Source organism: Leucoraja erinacea, chromosome 1, assembly GCF_028641065.1.
Source record: "Leucoraja erinacea ecotype New England chromosome 1, Leri_hhj_1, whole genome shotgun sequence".
Classification (NCBI taxonomy): domain Eukaryota; kingdom Metazoa; phylum Chordata; class Chondrichthyes; order Rajiformes; family Rajidae; genus Leucoraja; species Leucoraja erinaceus.
In genome coordinates, this window is record NC_073377.1 from 155,722,471 (window position 1) to 155,747,854 (window position 25,384).

General features: G+C 42.5%; 1 protein-coding gene across 2 annotated transcripts in view; it reads right to left on the bottom strand.

Annotated features, from left to right (window-relative positions):
* Positions 1–1,258: 1,258 nt before the first annotated feature.
* Positions 1,259–25,384, bottom strand: part of anapc10 (anaphase promoting complex subunit 10) — a 31,315-nt gene continuing 7,189 nt past the window's right edge. For both annotated transcript variants that reach the window (XM_055646205.1, XM_055646198.1), the window contains exons 2-5: positions 24,505–24,639; positions 20,819–20,909; positions 15,417–15,537; positions 1,259–2,189 (exon numbers count right to left, since the gene is read on the bottom strand). In XM_055646205.1, coding sequence (XP_055502180.1) covers positions 1,959–2,189; positions 15,417–15,537; positions 20,819–20,909; positions 24,505–24,619 — 558 coding nt within the window. In that variant the 5' untranslated portion in view covers positions 24,620–24,639 and the 3' untranslated portion in view covers positions 1,259–1,958. The remainder of the gene's footprint in view (positions 2,190–15,416; positions 15,538–20,818; positions 20,910–24,504; positions 24,640–25,384) is intronic.

Sequence of the window (25,384 nt, forward strand, 5' to 3'; positions counted from 1 at the left end):
GGCACAAAGCTGGGTGGCAGTGTGAGCTGCGAGGAGAATGCAATGCTGCAGGGTGGATGAGTTGGGTGAGTGGGCAGAAGCATGGCATTTGCAGTATAATGTGGATAAATGTGAGGTTATCCACTTTGGCAGCAAGAACAGGAAGGCAGATTATTATCTGAAAGGTGTCAGATTAGGAGAAGGGGAGGTGCAACGAGACCTGGGTGTGCTTGTACATCAGTCACTGAAAGTAAGCATGCAGGTACAGCAGGCAGTGAAGAAAGCCAAAGTTGGCCTTGCTTCATTGCAAGAGGATTTGAATTTAGGACAAGGAGGTCCTACTGCAGTTGTACAGGGCCCTGGTGAGACCGCACCGGGGGTATTGGGTGCAATTTTGGTCTCCTAACTTGAGGAAAGATATTATTGCTATTGAGGGAGTGCAGCATAGATTCACCAGGTTAATTCCCAGGATGGCAGGACTGGCATATGATGAAAGAATTGGTCAACTGGACTTGTATTCACTGGAATTCAGAAGGATGAGAGGATCTTATAGAAACATAAAATTCTTAAGAGGATTGGGCAGGGTGGATGCAGAAAAAATGTTCCCGATGTTGGGGTAGTCCAGAACCAGGGGTCACAGTTTAAGAATAAGGGGTAGGCTATTTAGGACTGAGATGAGGAAAAACCTTTTCACCCAGAGAGTTGTGAATCTGTGGAATTCTCTGCCACGGAAGGTAGTGGAGGAAAATTCACTGGATGTTTTCAAGCGGGAGTTCGATTTAGCTCTTAGGGCTAAGGGAATCAAGGGATATGGGTAAAAAGTCAGAACAGGACACTGATTTTGAATGATCAGCCATGATCATATTGAATGGGCCTACTCATGCACCTATTTGCTATGTAACTGGTGGAAGAGAGATGAATTCTGCAAATCAAAATAGATACTAGAAATTGATACAGGGTCTGATGAAGGGTTTCAGTCCCAAACGTTGCCCATTTCCTTCACTCCATTGATGCTGCTGCACCCGCTGAGTTTCTCCAGCATTTTTGTGTACCTTAGATACTGGAAAACTGGAATTACATGTGGTCCTACTTTCACATAGTATCTGGTCCAGGGATGCCAGTAAAAAGAATCATATAGGATTATTAACACTGGAAATAGCGAGTAAGTTAGCGAATAATTGAAATCCACTCATCACTGCCATTTCTGAGGTTTGTGATAACCGATGTATGAAAGCGGCAATGATGGGGAAATAATGGAACTAGACCTTGCCCAGAATAGAATTGTTCAACGTTGACTTTATTTGCACACTCGGGTACATTTAATCATGTATGATAATAAACCACATTACTGTTAAGAACTTGAGACAAAAAAAAAAATCAGGCACGTGTGGCATTTAGCACCAATCAGCAATTCATTCATCTTTAATTCCAAGTTTTCAAATTAAGAACATTTGCTGCTATTGCATTGATCAGGCACTGAGGCAGGCCGCAAAGTATTGTGTTTATGCAGTTTTAAATTGGAAAGCAAATATTATGAGGATAGATAATACCTCAGCTGTGGTGTTGAAGACTTGGAGTTCAGAACAAGCTGAACCTCTACCCTATTTGTTCCAGGTATGGAATTGGCATCTGTACCACAATATCCATGAGAAGCAGGTCAAATCCAATAAAGCTATTTGTCTCCATCAGAGTGCTCAATCAGCCACCAACTAATCCAACTTTTCATCAGCATGAAGCAGTTTGAGCTTTTGCTGGCACGATATATGGTAGTTTCCTTCAGTCTATGTTCCACAGAACTGAGAGTTCAGAGGTTTCTCAAAGTTTGTGGTTGATGAATCATTTTTATTTTACATCCGTTCAATGCGGAACATTTCCACAATTAAAAAAATCCGTTTTGTACCCACAAAGAAAACGGAAAACCAGCAGCTACTGATATAACCATCATAGGATGTCCACACAACATCTGACTTAATGATCAGTCATCGAATACAGCGATACATCATGAAGTCTATCGTGGTACATCTAGGAAATTTACCAATTGAACTTTCTTCTACCGGCGTGTAGACTTTAATTTGCCTCATATGTGTGTCTCTTCCATTCTGATGATTAGCCAGCACAGCAATCTGTATCATAAAGGTGCGGATTGGCTTCTTGTTGATATCTGTGAGTGGAACATGAATCCAGCCGCTGGGCTCCACCAATTCAAGTTGCTGTAATTAAATTATGACATGGTTTTATACACTGCTATTGCAAAAAGAGACAACTAAATTCCAATATAACAGCATGTTCAATAATGAGTACATGAAAAAATATAATCTTTGGAACTGCTCAGCAATTCTTTTTGTTGTTCCAATGCAAATATTCCTGCACAATTCTGGCTTAAGTTCAGCATGCACTCATTTTTAAATATACAGCAAACTACACAAAATGGATCATTCTAAAAACAAAACTCCAGCACACAGAAATGTAAGAAAAACAGTGCTCATTGACCTCAACAACATGCAATACAAAATCAAGCCATATAACTCTACTTCCAAACTATACAAGATCTAAAACACTTTGTGCTGCCACTAATCACTTTACAACTGCGACTTAGTCATCTCTTCTCCCTCGGAGTTAAAACAATTTTAGGATCACGTACCAAGCCAGTGAGATGAGCACAAAATCTAGCTACGCATCCCAGTATATACAAGCCCACACCATAACAGCCATTCAGGTGACAAAAACAGTTACCCGTACAAAATTCACAAATCACTACCCAAAAATTTGAGATATGGAATAAGATTGGCTCTCACAGAATTTGTGAAAATACACAAACTAATTATTTTTAGCACTAGCGTTTGACATGTGCACAACTGCATAGAAACATAGAAAATAGGTGCAGAAGGAGGCCATTCGGCCCTTCGAGCCAGCACCTCCATTCATTGTGATCATGGCTGATCGTTCCCAATCAATAACCTGTACCTGCCTTCTCCCCATATCCCTTGATTCCACTAGCATCTAGAGCTCTATCGAACTCTCTCTTAAATCCATTCAGTGATTTGGCCTCCACTGCCCTCTGGGGCAGGAAATTCCACAAACTCACAACTCTCTGGGAGAAAAAGTTTCTTCTCACCTCAGTCTTAAATGGCCTCCCCTTTATTCTAAGACTGTGGCCCCTGGTTCTGGATTCTCCTAACATTAGGAATATTTTTCCTGCATCTAGCTTGTCCAGTCCTTTTATAATTGTATATGTTTCTATAAGATCTCCTCTCATCCTTCTAAACTCCAGTGAATACAAGCCTAGTCTTTTCAATCTTTCCTCATGACAGTCCTGCCATCCCAGGGATCAATCTCGTGAACCTACGTTGCACTGCTTCAATCACAAGGATGTCCTTCCTCAAATTAGGAGACCAAAACTGTACACAATACTCCAGATGTGGTCTTACCAGAGCCCTGTACAACTGCAGAAGAACCTCTCTACTCCTATACTGAAATCCTCTTGTTATGAAGGCCAACAATCCATTAGCTTTCTTCACTGCCTGCTGTACCTGCACGCCAGCTTTCAGTGACCAGTGTACAAGGACACCCAGGTCTCGCTGTACCTCCCCCTTACCTAACCTAACCCTATTCAGATAATAATCTCCCCCCTTGTTTTTGTCACCAAAGTGGATAACCTCACATTTGTGTTTGCATGTTGTGCTGCATGTTTGTAAAATCATGAAACAAAGCATATTTTAGAAACACAACACTACCCCTACCTCGACTGAGTTACTTCGCACTTTGTATTACATCACACTATATTGAAGTAATGCAAGGTTATTCCCAGTGTCCTGGCAAAGATTCACTCCTCATTCAATATCACAAAAACAAATTATCTAATCAATGGGTAACTTTTAATTACGAATATTTGCATCGTGAAAATTAACAGCGACATTTCTTGCATTCAAAAGCAATTCATAGGTTGTGAAGCACATGTGGCAAACTGAGACCATCACAGGCATTATAAAAATGCAAAACTCTGTCCTTTTTTATATCCAAGAGCAACAAAAAGATTATATTCTGATTCAAGATTATTAACCTACAGGCTAACCTTTTCTCTCTCCACCGCTACTGCCCGACTCTCCAAATTATATCTACCATGTTCTGGTTTTCATTCAAAAGTTACACGTGCGCCTTCCAAGGTAAAGTACAACTTTTGATGAACATATACCCTACTGACTGAAAGTCAGGGCTGGCTCATATTTTCCTGACTGGAAAACAGGTGAATTTATTCACAAATTCCATTTATTGCCAATCCCATGCCAAACATGGCGCCACTTGCATGCAGGCAGAGTAGATTATTTCTGTACGACTGCAAATCGGGAATGATATGGCGATATGCTGCTGGATTTATTGTACGAAAAGAATTTCACTGTGTGTTTGCACTTGTCACATGTGACAATAAAGCACCACTGAACCATTATTGTCTGTGCTCTTGCATGTCCTTCTTTGAATGAATGAATATGTTTATTGGCCAAGTATTCACATACAAGGAATTTGCCTTAGTACTCCGCCCGCAAGTGCAAACATGACATAGAGTGACAGTTAGCAATGACAAAAAGCATTAAACATTAATAATAAAACATTATCGATTAAACATGTGAATTAAATAAAATACCAGAGCGAAAGGCTTCTACTAGGTCTTGCATATATGTATTTACATTACCTAGTATTCAAATAGAGATACTTTTCACAATACAGCATTTCTCCTGGCATCAGCCTAGATTTTAACTTAGCCCTAGATTAAGAACTCAACTCGACTTTGAGGCAAGAATATTAACAACGATTAATTCACATTGACAGTTTGGAACTGGGGCTTCGAACAAAGGTGTAGCTGGCTGGCACAAGACAGCTCTATGCTTAATCCTGCATTGACATCTTCTTCTGAACAAGTAAAGATCTTGGGAAAAATGAAATAGGGAAAACAGTTGTGGGTGAAGCAGATAGAAAAGGAAAAATAGAATGCCACGATGGAGAAGAAATCATGCACCTGTACAAATAATAATGGCAGCATTATATGAACTTAAACATGTTAAAATTACTTATTCAATATTCTAGACTTCTCCAACAAAAATGTTGGATAAAATTGCATTTTCCCATTAGGAAAGACGGACAAAAGTACACTGTGTATATTTTGCTTGAATGTCAGAGTATTGCTAGAGGGGAGCTAAGCTGACAACCAAACCGCCTTTAACCAAAAAAATTTATTGTGTTGAATTAAAAAGTAATTGTTTAACTTGGCTGCACAAGGCCAAATAGACTTTCAACCATAATGAATTGCCCATGCACTGTTTGACTACATAAAGATTTTCTTGGCAGACCTTTGCCGCACTTGATTACATTTACATATCATTCATTTCGTGTCTTCAAGCAAGTTTTGATATCAATGTAAAGCAGCCAAGTTTTGTGTATTAAGTTGAACATAAACATTCTTGAATTCTGGCTATCAGTTTAATGTATTTCCATTGGCATTAAAGTGAGTTAGAAGTAAAATCTGCAATTTATTTTTAAGATTAAAATTTCTTACTTGCTGGAAAGCAAATTAGAGACAACAAACATGCAACGTTAGGTACATACGACTACATAATTTTCTAAGGTCACTTGGGAATTCAGAACGGATTGAGCTCTCACAATGGAGACAATAGTAACATTTTCCAAGCGGTTGAACGCCTATTTTGAAACTACAGGGCCAACAGCAACCCATTATGAATTAGCATAACCTGCCACCCACATTGCTGAAGAAACACAGCTTTCAAACACATGCATTAAGATAAAAACCTACTAAATCCTTTAACACCCATTCACATATTTACAACACTTCATTTAGTTGAAGATGCAAGAAAAAGTTTTCGACAATGAAGCTACTATGTTGATGGATCAATTGTGAATTCAGCTGTTGTTTTCGTGGCTAAAAGCACTTTAAAAACAAAACTGCTGAGTATACTATATTCTTTATATCACCACTTGTGCAACACATTACATGATAAAGAAAACCTTCCCAAAAGTTCCCACAGATTGGGGATACAGTATTCATTACTCAAAAATGCTACACATCGTGGCCATAGTATTAAAGGCAGATATTTCCCTTTATTCACTTTTTATTTCACTGAAGGATTAGCAGTACAGACAAAACAATGTGAATTTGACTGCAAAGTACATTGGAGAAAAAAGAACATGTATTTTATAAAGGAGAAATGGAGAGAATATACTTCAAAAGAATGAATCATGTGAAAATATAATACAGGTTCACTGAGAAGCTCTCATGTCAGAAGTTTGAATAACTCTCATAACTCATACGAAGACTGCTACATCAACTATAGAGTATCAGTGTTTCTGCCAAAGCAACCACCTTAATTGTTATATTAATGACTCGCTCCAAAGGACAAAAAGAGCTTTTAAATCATGTTGGATTTATGAAGACATATTGTGGCAACAAGAGGGAGGGTGGGGAAAAGCTAATTACAGAGACAATGACGAGAAAACTAATGATATGGAAACGCTTCAGTGGCATTATTAAGTCCACATCTCCCAGAGTCATACAGCTTGTCGATTCTTCTCTCACGGGTGCACATATGTATAGTGCAACTTAGCCAAAGAAAAGGCTTGAAAGTAAGCCCCCAGGAGCTGTAACTAAAGATAAAATCAACATGCAGGAAAAGGAGGTGAAAAGTGATGTTTTATTTAAGTGGATAAGATCCAAGAGCAATTGCTTAATGATGTTAGACAATCTATATAGCTTTACATACAAAGAATTCTCTAAGAGCCGAATACAAAACTAACAGGATTATTTGAATCATTAGACTAAGACAAACAAATGTGACAACTTATATTTGCGTGTAATTCCACAAAATAACTAAACCATGCAATCATATTAAATATTTGCGATTGGCTTTAAAGGGCATAATTGAATGCAACAGAACCAATAACAAATGTAATAATCATCGAACAAACAGATCCTGAGACATTTTGCAGTTGACATATTTTTAATACATGTTGTTTATGGAAACTGTTATTTAGTGCTCAGGTAACAGCAAACTCTTGATGCAGATTACTCAAGTTTATATCGAAGATAGACACAAAGTGCTGGACTAACTGTGGACAGGCAACATCTCTGGAAAGAAGGAATGGGTGACGCTCCGGGTCGAAACCTTTCTTCAGATTGAGTCAGGGGAATGAGAAACGAGTTTCTATTGGTGAAATTAACTACCAATTCATTTGGAAGGAAAGCAAAGTAACTCACCATGTATTATAGCACATGGCTTTGAATGGGGAAAATAGTCACAAAAGTCTCTTTACCATTCCTTACCATATCCGTTTCCTCTCTTACCTTGTACATAATTGCATGGGTAGCAATAACTCTATATACAATGAATGACTGAACAGAAAATTCTGGAAGCATTTTAAGGAAACCAATGGAATACAGAATCACTGACATTCACAAATTTTAAAGATTGATTTGTAATAAATTATTTTTCATTTTATGTACAATTTTAATACCCATTAGAAGAACGATATCAATCTCTACCTTACCTTGTTTGACTATGATTGGTCGCTATAATAACCATAACACATAACCCACTCAATACCACTGTAAAATCGTCCAAAATACATACATTTAAATTTAAATGATAACTAAAGTAAATTTGAACATTTTTTTCCATTGCTCCATCATTGATTGTAATTCTAACAAGGAACTAGATTCTCATTAATTACAATGAATGAATTAGCAACATTCATTCCAAATAGCTAGGTGTCACTTTTAATTTGACCAACTAAAAACAAAACTTTAATCATATGAGAAATTTACCAATAAATCAAAACAGGAAAAGTAATTTCGACCAATCTCTGGGGAATAGAGTGAAAAAATGTTCGAATCAAAATTTAAAAAGTTAACAGCATTCGTGGTTAAAGCTTCATTGTTCCATATTTAACTGCAAAGGAAAGAATCAATCCTTTCACATTTCAAATTGATATACCAATTAATTTGCTACTTGCACTCTGGGTTAAATGAACACCATTATTTACTGAATCACTGAAATTAACTTCACCCATTTCTCCATTTTAAGACATTTTAAGTATATCATGTGAGTTTCTGAGACCAAATTCAAAAAGCAAAAACAATTGTCTAGCTTACAGGCTGCTGAGTCTCAGAACTGCACATAGATCACAAATTTTATAACAGATACCTGTATATACAAACTATCCAAGTGTTACTTTTAGCTCAATTTCCCTTTTAAAATGTTTACACTTTTGCACACACCAAATGTAATTAAAAACTTTTTAGATTGGTGATGAAATAATTTACTTGAAGGCCAATAGTGCCTTATGCACAATGAGACGACTACTTGAAAGGCGAATGCTAACATTGGATATATAGTGCATATGGTTGTAGACATGGATTATATCAATGCTCACATCAGTGGTCATGACGTTTAATATTCACATAATAAAAAGTATCACAAAAGCAATAAAACACAACGACTTTCAACCTGGGGAATATCTACTCCAGAACAAATTCCGCACCTGCAGTTGCAGTTCAATTTCTTCCCTCTCTCCGACACTAGATCTTGTCAGAAGAGAATGGCACAATTAGCTTACCTGATGTCCCAACGCTTGTACAAGTGTGCCCGAAAAATTAGCTCTTAAATCTTAGTGTTAAAGTACAATGTCACCTTTCTCATTCAACGACAGATTCAAAAGGTTTAATGAAAGATATTTGCATTTATAAGGCTGCTGCACAGACTCAGCTGAAAGCGCCACTTAATGAGACGGGGGATAGAGATGAAGACTGTGAACATCGTATTTTCCATTCCCTTTAGCTTTTTCTGTTACATTGTGGTGAGGCTAAGTAATCGTTACCTATCTTTTTCCCATCGTACTGAGGGAATTGTCAGTGACAACGCCAAAGCCTATATAATTATCTAGTTGATTTTCTAATTACATTGTTACTCCCGTGGGAATCAGTAGTAATTTATTTTAACATTTTGTATGATACGAAACATTTTTAAATAACTTTCACAAGAGCATTCAGCTAGCTGATTTTATGCACGTATCATGTGATATTCTAAAATTATCAATGACTGATTAACATTTATAACTTTATCCTCATCACAAGCATGATTAGTTAGCGATGTGTGTCTCTGACCTTTACTTCACTGGTTAGTGAATGGCGCTGTCATGGAGAGGTTGTGCTCCTAGTCCATGTTATGATTTTCCACTCTTTCCCGCCATATCCCATGTTATAACAGATGCGTTACTGTGGGAATTTTTTCTTTCAACAGTAAAGTCCCCACAGCTAGGTAGTCTATGGGTAAGGCAATTTTGATTGTATTGTAGACACAAGAGAAATAGCTGTTTCAATTAATTAGAAATGGGTGTCGCATCATTTGATAAAATATGCCTGTCCAAATATGAATGGAAGAAATTGCCTTGACAGCCTCTAAAGCACAGTCCTCGAGTGGCCTACTGTCGTGAACTTGCAGCCTGCACTCGTGGTCCTTGGTAAATCAGTTCAATTCACTTTTCATTGATCAACTTCTATTCAGTGATCGACTTCAGGAGAGCGAAGTGGGACACAGAAGAAATTGCAGAGAGTTGTGGACGTTGCTCAGACCATTAGGTAAACCAATCTCCCTTCTATTGACTCCATCTACACTTGACTTTGCCTCGACAAGGCCACCGGCATAATCAAGGATGAGTTTCACTCCGGTCACTCCCTCTTCTCCCCTCTCCCATCAGGCAAGAGGGATAGATGTGTGAAAACGCATATCTCCAGATTCAGGGACAATATCAAGGGATATGGGGAGAAGGCAGGCACGGGTTATTGATAGGGGACGATCAGCCATGATCACAATGAATGGCTCGAAGGGCTGAATGGCCTCCTCCTGCACCTATTTTCTATGTTTCTATGTAATATCTTGACAGCTGTTATCAGGCAAATGAATGATCCCATCACCAACTAAAGTGCAGTAATGACCTACCATTTACATCATTGGAGACACTCGATCTATCCTTAATCAGATCTTGCACTAAACATTATTTCCTGTATCCTGTATCTGTACACTGTGGACGGCTTGATAGTAATCATGTAGTCTTTTCGCCAACTGGATAGCATGCAACAAAAGCTTTTCCCTGTACCTCTGTACATGTGATAATAATAAGCATTGTGTAATTAATTTTTCACAAATTCCATAAATACAAATTTTATTCTGTATCTCAAGTCTTTTGTAGTGATTTGTGAATTACAAAAAGGAGAATTTCCATTACTGAACTGTGGTAACAATCCATAATTTGGTCTGCCAAGTGTTGTTTCTTATCTACTGAGTTGGATAACTTCATATTGAATGGCGGTGCAGGCTTCATAGAAGAATTACATAATCCACCATGATCTATTGAATGGCGGTGCCAGGCTCGAAGGGCCGAATGGCCTACTCCTGCATAAAAACGGCAAAAAAAATGTTAATGCACAAATGACATTTCACACTCAATGTCACTGTGCTGCAACCCTCAGACTAGAATGCATTCAGATTTTATTTGTGAAATTTATGCAAAAGGATTTCTGTAGCATAGTGACACCTGGTGGATAAACTCTAAATACAAAGCATCAAATCAATTCCAACACACTATCAATTTGTTAAATTATTAACTTTCAATGAATTTATTCACAAAGCAAAAGCAATGCCACTACTGTACTGTAATAGGCAATTATTTTACGTACCAGCATAGCTTCTGCGCCTTCTCTCACTCTGAAGTTAGCTCCGGAATTCCACTTGGCACCTTACTATCCATTTCCAACCTCCCGCCAAGCTCAGGCTAACCTCTGATGTGGACACACCATCCATATTTTCCTCAACTTCACTGCCAGCTCACTTGAGGCCTCCCCCATCACATGCCAATAGTTGCTGGTAGTTGATCAGGATTGAAACCAACAAAAAATTGTATCCTTACCATTACCAATTCTACTCCTTGACCATCGTCTTGGGTTGATCTAACCTGTTAGAAACATAGAAAATAGGTGCAGGAGTAGGCCATTTGTCCCTTCGAGCCTGCACCGCCATTCAATATGATCATGGCTGATCATCCAACTCAGTATCACATCCCTGCCTTCTCTCCATACCCCCTGGTCCCTTTATCCACATGGGCCACATCTAACTCCCTCTTAAATACAGCCAATGAACTGGTCTCAACTACCTTCTGTGGCAGAGAAATCCACAGATTCACCACGCTCTGTGTAAAAAATGATTTTCTCATCTCGGTCCTATAAGACTTCCCTCTTATCCTTAAACTGTGACCCCTAGTTCTGGACTTCCCCAACATCGGGAATAATGTTCCTGCATCTAGCCTGTCCAACCCCTTAAGAATTTTGTAAGTTTCTAGTAAGATCCCCCCTCAATCTTTTGAATTCCAGCATGTACAAGCGAGTCTATCCAGTCTTTCTTCATATGAAAGTCCTGCCATCCCAGGAATCAGTCTGGTGAACCTTCTCTGTACTCCCTCTATGGCAAGAATGTCTTTCCTCAGATTAGCAGACCAAAACTGTATGCAATACTCCAGGTGTGGTCTCACCAAGACCCTGTACAACTGCAGTAGAACCTCCCTGCTCTTATACTCAAATCCTTTTGCTATGAATGCTTTCTTGATACTTCAGCTGAGCCCGGGTGCAGCTTTTGACTAATATCCTGACATTGCCAAAAGATCAACGAATCAACTTTCATTTTTCTGCATCATTAGTTTTTTTCAACAGTCTTTGCATCACCCTTAACTAACAAAATATTATAATATTCAAGGACAGGTTTTGCACCATTAGAAGCAGGGCTCGAAATTAGCAGTTGCCCGGGTGCCACTGACCACTCAAAGCATCGCCAGGCAACCTAAACACCGAGTCATTTTGCCCGGCTTGGCAACCAGATACTGGTTTGTACCGAAGACAGACACAAAAAACTGGAGTAACTCCGTGAGTCTGGCAGCATCTCTGGAGAAAAGGAACGCGACGTTTTGTGTTGGCGGTGACGGCTGTATTGTGTGGGAAAGATACTAGGTGCGTGGTGACGAAAGGCCGGAGCGAATGACGGGCCCCGAATAGCGTCAGCAGCGGCCGTGACAGCGTCTCCATCCCCTCCTCATCCCGCCCGCCCTGATAAGGGCCACTACTTGCAAACCCGCTAACGGCGCTTTAAAAAAAAAACCCTCCCGCACACCAAGGCCGGGAGAAGGGAGGGAGGAGGAGGGCTTGGCGTGCGGGAGGGTTTGGTTTGAAAGCGGTTAGCGGGTTTGCAAACAGCAGCCGCTATCAGGGAGGAGGAGGAGATGGAGCCGCTGCTGCCGCTGTTCGGGACCCGTCATTCGCTTCGACCCTTCTGAAGCAGCTGTACCATAGATCCTATAGCTATAGGATCTTTGAGCTGCACCGCTCGGCCCCGCAACTTGCTGTTGGCTGGCGGAGGAGGGAGGCAGTGGCGAGGAGTTCCCAACGGCCAAGGCAGCGGGGCGATGTTGTCTGGGGAGCGCTGACTTTCCTTCCTCCCCCCCCTCCTTCCCCCCCCCCCCCTCTCTCTCTCTCGTATGCCCCCTCCACCCCCCCAATCCTGGGACCCCCCCTCTACATTTCGCACTGATCCCCATTCCCGCCTCTATTCAGTCTTCACTGACATCCCCTGTGCTCCCCTCTGCTCCTACACTGGATCCACAATTCACCCTGTACTTACCCCTTTCCCATCCATCCTGCACTTCTCCTCCATCCATCCTGTACTGATCCTCCATCCTGTACTGATTCATTCAAGAAGAATGGGGGGGGGGGGGGGGGGGAACAGTCTGAAGACGGGTCTCAACCCGAAACATTGCCTATTTCCTTCGCTTCATAGATGCTTCCTCACCCGCTGAGTTTTTCCAGCACTTTTATCTACCCCCCCCCCCCCCCCCCCAACACAACACCAATGACATCCCCGTGCTCTCCCCTCACAATGTTACCTACTCCAACCAACAGGTACTAATTCACCTGTCTCAATCCATCCATTCTGCACCGACTGCCTTCTAATCCACCCCCCGGCCATCTATTCACCCCGCACTGATTCACACACACCCCCCTCCCTGACCCTATTGTCCTGGAAATGTCTTCAGAGCGAACATTGACTATGTTTGCTAAATACAATCAATTGTGTTTTAAATCACAATGTTATTAATTGTTTTAATCCATAAAAATGGATTAATTAAATTGTGAACACGTGAAACATTAAAACCGCAGTGTTCGATTGACACTGCTACACGTTATTACAGAATTAATTTTAACGGCAAATCAATGCTCTTAATATGGAGTATCAGTACTGTAGTTATTTAATGAGCAACATTCACAACTATACGTACGCATATATGTTACCATGGTCCAGGATTTATTGACACAGGTTGATCATACGCTGAATAATCCAACCACATTTTTGTTTGGAAGTGGAAAGAACTAATAGAAATTGCATTAATTGCAATGTGCAAACAGAGTTGAGATACTGTTTTATAATTTTGCTGCATGTCATTGTGGGATATATCATGTCTTGATTGGTGAATGTTTAGTTTGTGACTTTATTTGAAGCAGAAATAATATACGAATGCTTCATTGAGTATAATTCCGACTGGTAACTACGCACTTCGTCAGAGCACATTATTGCACGCGTCATGCAAGCCGTCTTAAATGACCACCTAAACTGTCATTTGGCAACCTAAAAAGCTGCCAAGGTTGCCCGGTTGGCAACAGGGAAAACAAGTTAAGCGAGAGCCCTGAGAAGCAGCTTTATATTGATTTGTTCAAATATTCAGGGAACGGGAATACAGTTAACAGTGAATTTCTTCAAAACCTAAAATAATAGGAGTACGGAGGATGCCATCTCAACGGCACTTCACTCCGCCCTCTCCCACCTCGACAACAGAGACACTTATGTAAGAATGCTGTGCATCGATTACAGCTCAGCATTCAACACCATTATTCCATCAAAACTGATCACCAAACTCGGTAACCTGGGCATCGACCCCTCCCTCTGCAACTGGATACTGGACTTTCTAACCATCAGACCCCAGTCTGTGAGGTTAGACAAGCACACCTCTTCAACCCTCACCTTGAACACCGGCGTTCCTCAGGGCTGTGTGCTGAGCCCCCTCCTCTACTCCCTCTTCACCTATGACTGCACACCTGTACATGGTACTAACACCATCATCAAGTATGCAGATGATACAACGGTGATTGGCCTCATCAGCAACAACGATGAGCTGGCCTACAGGGAGGAGGTCCAGCACTTAGCAGCATGGTGCGCTGACAACAACCTGGCCCTTAACTCCAAGAAGACCAAGGAGCTCATTGTAGACTTCAGGAAGTCCAGAGGCGGCGCGCACACCCCCATCCACATTAACGGGACAGAGGTGGAACGTGTTTCTAGCTTCAGGTTCCTGGGAGTCAACATCTCCGATGACCTCTCTTGGACCCACAATACCTCTACTCTGATCAAGAAGGCTCATCAGCGTCTCTTCTTCCTGAGGAGACTGAAGAAGGTCCATCTGTCTCCTCAGATCCTGGTGAACTTCTACCGCTGCACCATCGAGAGCATCCTTACCAACTGCATCACAGTATGGTATGGCAACTGCTCTGTCTCCGACCGGAAGGCATTGCAGAGGGTGGTGAAAATTGCCCAACGCATCACCGGTTCCACGCTCCCCTCCATTGAGTCTGTCCAAAGCAAGCGCTGTCTGCGGAGGGCGCTCAGCATCGCCAAGGACTGCTCTCACCCCAACCATGGACTGTTTACCCTCCTACCATCCGGGAGGCGCTACAGGTCTCTCCGTTGCCGAACCAGCAGGTCGAGGAACAGCTTCTTCCCGGCGGCTGTCACTCTACTCAACAACGTACCTCGGTGACTGCCAATCACCACCCCCCCGGACACTTATTATTTTTTTTTTTTTCAAATCGTTTGCTATGTCGCTCTTCAAGGGAGATGCCAAATGCATTTTGTTGTCTCTGTACTGTACACTGACAATTAAAATTGAATCTGAATCTGAATCTAATAGGTGTGAAAATCTAGCAAATGGAGTTTAATGTGGGAGAAGTGCGAGATCCCGCACGTCCGCATGAGAAATCAAAATGCATTTTATTTGTGCCCTTTTCACACTTGCTGGGTTGTTGATACTGAAAATTTGTAGACCCGGAGGTTTAAAACAATCTTTTACATACTATTGTCTCATTAGTGGGAACGTCCTAAATCAGAATAAGCGAGATAATAAATACAAGCTTTGTAATTGGGTCCTGAGTTTCAATGGTGCACCACCATGAGCAAAGTGGAGATTTTTTTTTTTTTTTTTTTTTTTTAAACCATTGCTTGGTGAATCTCAAAAGGTGAGAAAGACTTTAATATCAGTCAACAAAACAGATGTATTAGACTTACCCGCATTTCTTTAAGATCATGAAAGTTGTTTCCAACTCTAACAGAGACCTTGCTTGGAGTATAGCTTTCATCAGATTTATAGTCAGCATAAATACACAAGGTTTTCACAGTTGTCTTTCGTCTAGAAGAACAAAAGTTATTCTTAGCAACCAAGGCATCAGAAACATGGCAAAAACATCAAAAGTCCTGATTAACTGAGCGTAAACAGATTACAGTCTACCCTCCTTATTATGGACCATATGACGACAGATTTTGGTTATAGCGCACAGCGTGTCGCTACAGAAATCAGATGCCACTCTCTCTTTAAGAACACAGGTTAAACCCCTGTCTCACGGTGCGAGTCAAACCACGAGTGACCCCGAGTTTAAAACTAATTAAATTCATGGTAATCACGTACAATTAACGTAGCGGGAACGTCGGAACTCGTGGATGCAACTTAGCGACTCGTGGCGCTAACAAAAAAACATTGTTAGAGGTAAGGCAGGTTAGTGTCGTTGGAAGGAGAAACTGGAGCTACAGTGCCCTCCATAATGTTTGGGACAAAGACCCTTCATTTATTTATTTGCCTCTGTACTCCACAATTTGAGATTTGTAATAGAAAGAAATCACATGCGGTTAAAGTGCACACTGTCAGATTTTATTAAAGGCAATTTTTATACATTTTGGTTTCCACATGTAGAAATTACAGCAATTCCCCCATTTCAGGGCATCATAATGTGTGGGACACATGGATTCACAGATGTTTGTAACTGCTCAGGTATGTTTAATTGCCTCCTTCAAGCAGGTATAAATGAGCTCTCAGCACCCCCGAGTCTTTCCATCACATTTGGAAACTTTTATTGCTGTTTATCAATATGAGGACCCAAAGTTGTGCCAACGAAAGTCAAAAAAGCCATTTTAAGACTGAGAAACAAGAATAAAACTGTTAGAGACATCAGGCAAACCTTAGGCTTACCAAAATCAACTGTTTGGAACATCATTACGAAAGAGAGCGCTGGTGAGCTTACTAATCGTAAAGGGACTGGCAGGCCATGGAAGACCTCCACAGCTGATGACAGCAGAATTCTCTCTATAATCAAGATAAATCCCTAAACACCTGTCTGACAGATCAGAAACACTATTCAGGAGTCGTGTGTGGATTTGTCCATGACCACTGTCTGCAGAAGACTTCATGAACAGAAACACAGAGGCTACACTGCAAAATGCAAACCACTGGTTCACCACAAAAATAGGATGGCCAGGTTAGTTTGCCAAGAGGTACTTAAAAGAGCATCCACAGTTCTGGAAAACGGTCTTGTGGACAGATGAGATGAAGATTAACTTATATCAGAGTGATGGCAATAGCAAAATGTGGAGGAGAGAAGAAACTGCCCAAGATCCAAAGCATACCACCTCATCTGTGAAAGACGGTGATGGGGGTGTTATGGCCTGGGCACGTATGTCTGCTGAAGGTACTGGCTATCATATCTTCATTGATTATACAATTGCTGATGGTAGTACAGGTACACAGTACTGCGGCCGCCGCCTGTTGTAGCTCCGACCCCGGCAACTCTACCCCTGGCTGCGAGGCGCTCCAAATCCAGCGCCGCCCGCAGCCCCAGCTCCGCGAATGTTGGGAATGGCGGCCTCAGCGCCCTGGATTACCGCACAGCGACCCCCCGGTAAGGCATTGCCCGCTTCCCGCTGGTATCCCAGCGCTGCTGGGGCTGCGGGCGGCGCTGGATTTGGAGTGCCTCGCAGCCAGGGGTAGAGTTGCCGGGGTCGGAGCTCCAACCGGCGCCGCCCGCGGCCGGACGGAGCCCCCAGCTCCGCGATGTTGGGAGTCGCCGACCAGGTAGGGGACTAAGAATTAAAGTTTACCCCTTCACCCACCCACCCCATAAAATCCCTCCAAACTAACTGACTAACATTTATGCAATGATTTACAATGATTCCCCGGTCTCCGGGGAGGAGGCAGTCGCTCCAGACTTTTCAAGCCGCCCGCGCTACCTACCTAATCTACGCTAAAAATCTTCCATTCGGAAATCCGAAAATGTCCGAAATCCAACAAGTGTCTGGTCCCAAGGCTTTCGGATAAAAGGTTGTGCACCTGTAGCATAATGAATTCTGGCGTATAGACACATCCTATCTGCTCAAGTTCAAACAAATGTCTTCACATTAATTGGCTGGTGGTTCATTTTATGGATGAATGACAACACTTGAAGCTCAGAGAAGTGGCCCCCAACTTTCACTCAGCATTTACTCCCTCCACTGCAAGACATTGTCGCTATATCATAGGTATGGACCAGGGCTACTCAGACAGCACCCTCTTCGTAAAGGGCAGCAGTCAAAGGTGCATAAGAATAACACACATTTTAGGCCCATCTCCAAATACCAAACATCTTCTAACTTGGAAACCTATTGTTGCTGGATTTACATTTGGGAGATATCAATCCAAAATAACCGAGTTTGGTATTCCGAAAAATGCAAGGAATCGTGGGATTTGTCAAAGTCACTCGCTATAAAGAAAAAGCGAACAAAGTGCTGACTGTATAAATTCTTGTATTTATTCATGATTTATCAAGGTCAATTTTATTTGTCACATGCATCCGAAGGTGCAGTGAAATAAATTTGCCAGCAGCGATACACTTAAAAAGAACACATAAAACACAATAGAATTTAACACAAACATCCACCACAGCATTCTTCACTGAGTTAACTAAGTTCAGCCAGTCCTACTCCTGTGTTCATCCGTGGTCGCCATAAACCCTCTGTAGTTGTCGCTACGGTAGGCCTGATGTACAGGCCCTCTCGTCGGGATGATCAAACCTCTGACGTCGGGACAGTCAAACACACTCCGCTGTTTGGAGTGCCCGACCGGCACTTTTCCACCGGAGACCGCGGCTTCAGGACGTTATAAGCCGCAGGTCAGCGGTTTGAGCACTCGGCAAGGGATCCCAGATTCCAAATGGCAAGTCCACACCACGCCCGCGGCTGGAAGCTCTGCAGACCACAGCCCCATGATGCCAAAGTCACCAGGCCAGCAATCGAAGCACTCCTCTCTGGCGACCCTCTACAAAGGTTCGCTCGCTCCGCAATGGAAAAGTCCATGCTGCGCCCGCTCTGGGCCCGATTCCGGGAACGGCTGCCCCAATCCAAGCTGTTTGGCCACGAGGGAGGCGACATGGAAAAAGTCGCCTCACCATCGAGGAGGCGACCAAACACGGTTCCCCCCCACCACCCCCTACACAAGACACACCTAAACTAACATTTAGACACACCACAAAAAACCCCAAAAATCGAAATAACGAACACGCTGCTGGCAGGGCAGTCAACTCTCAGCACCCCCACCAATATTATGTGACAAAACATATTTCATCTGAAGAATGTGGATGCCGGGTAGCGGGAGAGCGGGGTGTAACAGCGAGGGGGGGGGGGGGAAGAGACTGGACTAGAGACATTATCGGCAGCTGCACGCACACAGACCTGGGCCTCATCCACAGCCAGGATCGAACCTGGGTTCCCGGTGCCGAACCGCCACTGGACCATCCCAGTTTCCCACCCCCACCCAGGGATGGAACTGGGAGAGGGGGGGTCCAGCGGCGGTTCAGCAGCGTGGCCGAAGACGTCCGGACCGGAGCAGCGGCCCCCAGGCTCACAGCAGAGAAGTGCCAACCCCAGCTCAACTCCGCCTGCCTCGCCGGGCCAACCGACAGCCCCGGACCGACAGTACAGCGGCCCGCAGCCAGCGTGGAGAAGCGTCAACTCCAGCCCAACCTCGCTCCAAATCCAGAGGAACACACTCCCCGTCAGGCCAGGGGACCGCCAGCTGCGCCACCCAGTGGCTGCCGGCCAACCCCCTCCAGCGCTGTCTGCCAACCAACACAGCTGCACATGCAGAGTCAAGCTGGAGCCAGCACCTCCAGTAGTTTGTCAAAGACGTTGCATGCAGAGTCAAGCTGGAGCCAGCACCTCCACCACCTCCGTGCCGGCTGCAAGTCCGTAGTCACCATCGCTCCAAGCCTGCGCCCCGGCTGCCGGCCAACCCGGCTAGACAAGCAGAGCTGAACTGGTCCTGCGCCAGCTGCAAGCCTTGAGCCACCCCGGACAGGGACGGGGATGGCCCAGCAGCAACTCAACTGCGCCCACAGCGCCGGAGACCAGGGACCCCGAACGAAACACAGGCCTGCACACAATGCAGCACCACAGCTGCCGAGAATGTTTATAGCGAGTGACCTATGACCTGGGCATACGCAGTCGGAATACCGAACTTGCTTATACACTGTGGGATTACTTTCACCAGGATGGTTCAAGAAGGTGACTTAACACAATCTTCCAAAGAGCAATTAGGTTTATGAAATGAAAACATATTCTATATTCACCTTTACTGTAGAAGCTGCAATGTTGTACAAATGAAGGAGAAACAAAGATCTAGTGCAAATGTGGAACTCCAAAGCAATTAACAACGCTACTGGAGAAATTAAGGGAACTTAAACCTGACAAATTTATGGAACCAAGCAGACTGCATCAAATGATTCAGAAAACCGTGAATTAGTGATTTTACAAAATTTGCTTTGATTCTGTAATGTTAGGGTTAGATTTTAAAGCTAAATCGTGGTGAATTCAGCATCTAGCCAGATGGCAACCTCTAGTTGCGCGCTGCTTGTCCACACTTACCTGGGCTGAATGTGGAGGTCAAGGGCAGACGCTAAACCCAAGGAAATTGGGCAGAGGCTAAAAGGGGCATGTTAAGGCCCTGTCCTTGCAACGTCTTTGACAAAAGATTAGGCTGTGGGTAGAGTGCGCCTCCAATCACTGGGGAACCATTGTTCACAGTTTTAAATACCTCTGGTTAAAAAAACTGCAAATTATTTGTAAGACGTGATATTTAAATCCTAAGAAGTGATGGTAAATAATTGACTTTATTGTTCCTAAACCCATATGAGAATGCCCACACAAGTGAAAAGGGACCTAATCAAAAAAAAAAAAAGGTCCGATGTAGGGTTTGATAAAAGAGGTAAATTCATCAGCACAACAATGGGAAATTCCAGAATGAACAGATTCCACCACTATGTACAGTCATGGAGCAGAGTGCCATCTACATATCTCAGGTTTTGCCTCCCTTGCCTTTCCTCTTCTGGAAGCGTACCCAACTTGTATCAGGAACATCTCTTGAAAGATCACAAAATGTGGTTACAGCAGGTGCATAAAATAAAACTTGCCTTTATTTTCTTGTGTTCTAATAGAATTGTAAAATGGTATTGCCCTGTGTTCTAATAGAACAACTGTAAAATGGTATTGCCCGACAACATGATGCTCAAGAGACAAAAAAAAATCAAAATCAACTTACCCTAAATTCATCACATTTAAATGCATTTTCATGCTTTTAACAGCATACCCAATATTTCCCCGAGTACTCGTACCTGAACTGAATGTTTACGAGATGAGGCTGAGATCCATCTGACTGCCAGTAAGTTTCCAAGTTATCATCACGTAATTGATCCACACCAAATCCTAATAAAGCAATCAAAATATTTTAATTTTGCTGATTGCTGCATCAAATATTCCAACATGTTAAATTGATAACTACTCCAATACAATATCAAACTTTACACTTTAGGTTTAACAACAATATCTGAATTTAATTTCTTAATCTTAGTTTAGTTTAAAGATGAAGCTCAGAAACAGGCCCTTCGGCCCACCGAGTCAGTGCCGTCCAACCATCCCCCGCACACGGGCACTATCCTACACACACAAACACAAACGAGGGACAATTTACAATTTTCCCAAGCCTTCTTCTTCTTGCGTTTGAGAGCAGAAATTATGTAACGCCCTCCAGACGCTGTAGTCAGTTCAATGTGCTGTTGTCGAGGGCCGTGAGGTCTATCCTTCCACCAGGGGGGCGGAGGACAGCGCAGTTGAAAATGACGTGCTGCGCTGTTTGTTGGTCTGCTCCACACACGCAGGCTGCTGATGGAACGCCAAGCCGATTAACCTACAAACCTGCACAACTTTGGAGTGTGGGAGGAAACCAGATCCCCCGGAGGAAACCCATGCAGGTCACGGGCAGAGCATACAAACTCCATACAGTCAGCACCTGTAGTGCTGTAAGGATCAAACCCAGGTCTCTGTCACTGTAAGGCAGCAACTCTACCTCTCGCCACCACGCTGATATACGTACAAACCTTAAGATGAAGTTTTCTGCATTACAAGCTACTACTAGAGTCATGTCTATAATAAACCATTTACTTACAATTTCACACTACAATTAAGTCAAAAACACATTATGGTAACCACCACAACATATAGATTTGATGGGCAGCTTTTTAATCAGTCAAAGGCATTAACTACTTGCACAAATGTAAATTTCAAAGTTGTTAAACCATCTTAAATTCGACAATTCATTTGGACAGCAACAGCTGTGCTTGTTGTAATAACAAGTTGATAAATTTAATGTAAAATATTAATTTTCTTGATAGTTGTAATACACATTATATTCGCTTTCCAGCACGTAATCTGTAATATTTTAGAAAGTAAAGAGTTCTATTTCTATTGGAAGAAAGATTTGCTGAAGCTTGAAGAACTGGATATTATAACATTGGCTTCTCCTCCTCTCTTCCCCTATACACATTATGAAGCATCGCTGTTATAGCATCCAACACCGTTTCAAATTGAGATCTGCTTCCATTAAGTAAAGAGAAGGAAAGTGAAAAGACATTCTTGGCATGATTTTATTCCAAGCCCAAAGACACGAAACAGGCGAATGCACAACAGGTGTATTTACCCTGGGACAGCAGGTGACAAAAGAACTATCAGTAAGGAGCACCTCATAGTTCAGCCGATTAATGACCTCTACACTTGCATGTTGCCTAGTGGAAGTATGGACTGTACTGAAATTCAGACCTGACCTCCCAGTCTGACAGTTCTGAGCTAAGGTGCAAAATACACGTATGGACCTCAACTTCACGCCAGCCACATCTGGTGTATCCATCACAGACCACCAACACGAATGGGATTGTGACAGATGGAAAAGGCAATTGAATCATCTCCTTTATTTAATATTCTTGCCGTTTAATTTGCATCTGTCAAATTTGTTCCGAATAAACGTAACGTTTAACTTTAACAATTTTTCATTCTTTAAAATAGTTGAAATCTACTTTAACCGTTTTTAAGTGTCTTTGATTATCAAAAATGTCTTTGATTATCAAAGATATTTTGAAAAAGCTAGAGGAGCCTTTGACATCAGGGCCTCCTTCTACGTGAGGCCTACTTACTTCTCACAATCTGCTTTCCTTACAAAGTGGCCTCATCAGCCAGACTTTGAACATTATGAGCAGTTCGGCAGCAAGCGGTCAATATGAGCACCAGGATCATGTGCGGTTGGGCGGAGCTCGGGGATGAACATGAGCCGGAAACTAGATTTGGCATGATCTAGCCTATCTTCTCTGGAGTAAGAAAACATAGCCAAACTTTTGATCAGATTAGACTTCAAGAAAACAAGTTTTGTTAATGCTGGGAACTGAGAATGTAGCTTCGGCCCAGTGTATAGAAGTATGATTCTCATTTATATTGGCAGGATGCATAGTAGACTGATAACAATTGCATAAAGTACTATATTATCAATGGAGGTTGTAGAAACATCATATCAGTAGTCAAACTAAATTCAGCAACTGCAGTACAAAAACACAAATACTTAAGCTTCATCGATAATTAAATTATCGTTTCTCAAAAGTCAACAAATTAATATACATCCAATACCATACAGAATCAGTTAAAGGTATCTCAATGTACAAATTAATGTCCAGTGGTAAGCTAGCAAATGACCATTTCTGTTGGTAAGCTACATCCTTTTTTTACAGTATTCTAATCAGGACCTGCTTTTATTATTCCTCCAAATAAAGACATGCAGTTTGAATGGATAAGACTCTTAAAATGCAACATCGCATCACATCTATTAGTACCTATTCTTTGCTGAATTCTTCCTATTTAACATGTTTGAGAAATCAAAAGAACATTTACTAATATGGCATAGCTTGGATGTAGCGGTTTAGACTATGTGTTAAATCTATTAAATCTTTGGTTCGGAGGAACCAAAAGATCTAAGGACACCACTTAATGATTCTGGCAAAATTCCTCATTCAATCAGCATCATTAATAACAAATTGTCATTCTTTTAGATTTTTTTTATTCTGGGATTCTTGCACAAATTTTGCTTGCCTACATAACAATAGTAAGTGTACTTGGACAGCAGAAATACTTTGTGCCGTCTTGAAGGATATTGATATTATATTATTTAGTATTTTCTTCATTCTTTTTTAGGTAGGACAAGACACAAGACTAAGTCACACGGGAGGCCTAGGCCCCCAACGCAACCCATTCCCCAATGCAATATTCCACCACTCGCCTGTTCCCCCAACGCAATGACAGAACGTTCTGTAGCGGGGGGGGAGCTTCAGGTGGGAAGCGTACTGCAGCCAGGGGACGGCTTCAGGCGGGTCCTGTTGCGGGCTGGTGGGGGTGCAGCTGGGTGGGCGGTGTGCGGGGAATGGGGGGGGAGCATGTGGGTGTGTGCGGGGGAGGAATTGTGTGTGTGTAGGGGAGGGGGTGTGTGTGGGCTCACCAGTTCCCGGCCCGGCTCCGACTGCACTACTGGCTCTGAACTCACTCAGCTGCTCCCGTCCCCAGCGCGTGTCGCGCTCATAGCCCCCGTCCTCAACCAAAGCCCGCCCCCGCCCGCAGAACACAACCCACACTCCGCTGCTTCAGCTTTATTCTCGGCGACTTTTGGACATGCTCATGGACTCAGCCCCGCCCCTGGGATTTACCTTCATGGTGACAGACAGGCGAGAAGACCAATCTGCTGATCTCACGATTTAAAAAACCTTCATAACTTTTGTAATCTTCCACCGATCGGAACAAAACTTGGTGCCTTGGAGCATAGGGGAACGGTGAGTGGGTTGGTGAAATCCTAGCCATACAGGGTACCGTTTTTGCACAAATTTAAAAACAGCGCAGTGGTCAAGATGAGAGTTTTAGTAATAGTATAGATTAGAAACCAAAAAAATTAAAGCAGAGTCAAGTGACTACATGAGCGATCTTCAGGGCCCACCTGGTTTACAAGAGGATAGAGACCAGACAGCCTGTGAACCAATCTCTCGCACTGTACCAGTTCTTTCCAGCTGCTTTGGATCATCCCCAGGTGGTGTCTTGTTTAGGGTGGTCATTTTGCCCAACTATTCTTGATCTGCAATAGATTACACAATTAGATTAGCAGTTGTTTAAATACAAAAAAGTTTCTGACAAAGCATTTACAATAAATAACGAAAAGTCATGTGTGGCGGTGTTAAACTCTAACATCTTCACAAAAGACTGCCATAATCAAATGGAAAATATCGTCTGCTCCAATTGACTGCGTTGTCTACGTATCCGTTTCTCAGATGAAATACCAACGTTAAGAGCTGATGAAAGCTTAAAAAACAGCTGCATCTGCCCTGAATATGCTTTTGACTGGCCCAACAGTGCACCAGTGGACTCCTTGTGGTAATGGCCTGGTGCCAGTGCCTCATGAAAATGAATGGGAGAAATTTGCTGCTGGTGGAATTAATCCTTTAAAAGTCAATTTATTTAACTAACTTTATTAAACTTGTTTTCTTTAATAATACGTCCCAAATAATTTTGAATGTCCTCAAACACAGCCCGAGAGCTGCAGGCTGAGCTCACTGACAGTCGTAGCCATTAAATTGAATCAGCCAGTGTTTAATCTAAGAGATCCACTGTGTCCTATAGCATGCTGAAGCTGTGTTCCCAGTAGAACACTGTGTCTGAGACAACATTCGAACAAACATCATACATCAAAAGCTAGCAATCTATGAAATCAGTGCAGCAGAGTATCTGCCTACACCCATACACATATTGGTTGATAATCGTGCCCCTTGCTCTCATTTAGCCATTCTAAAGGAGGTGCAAGTGGTCAATTTTAAATTAATATT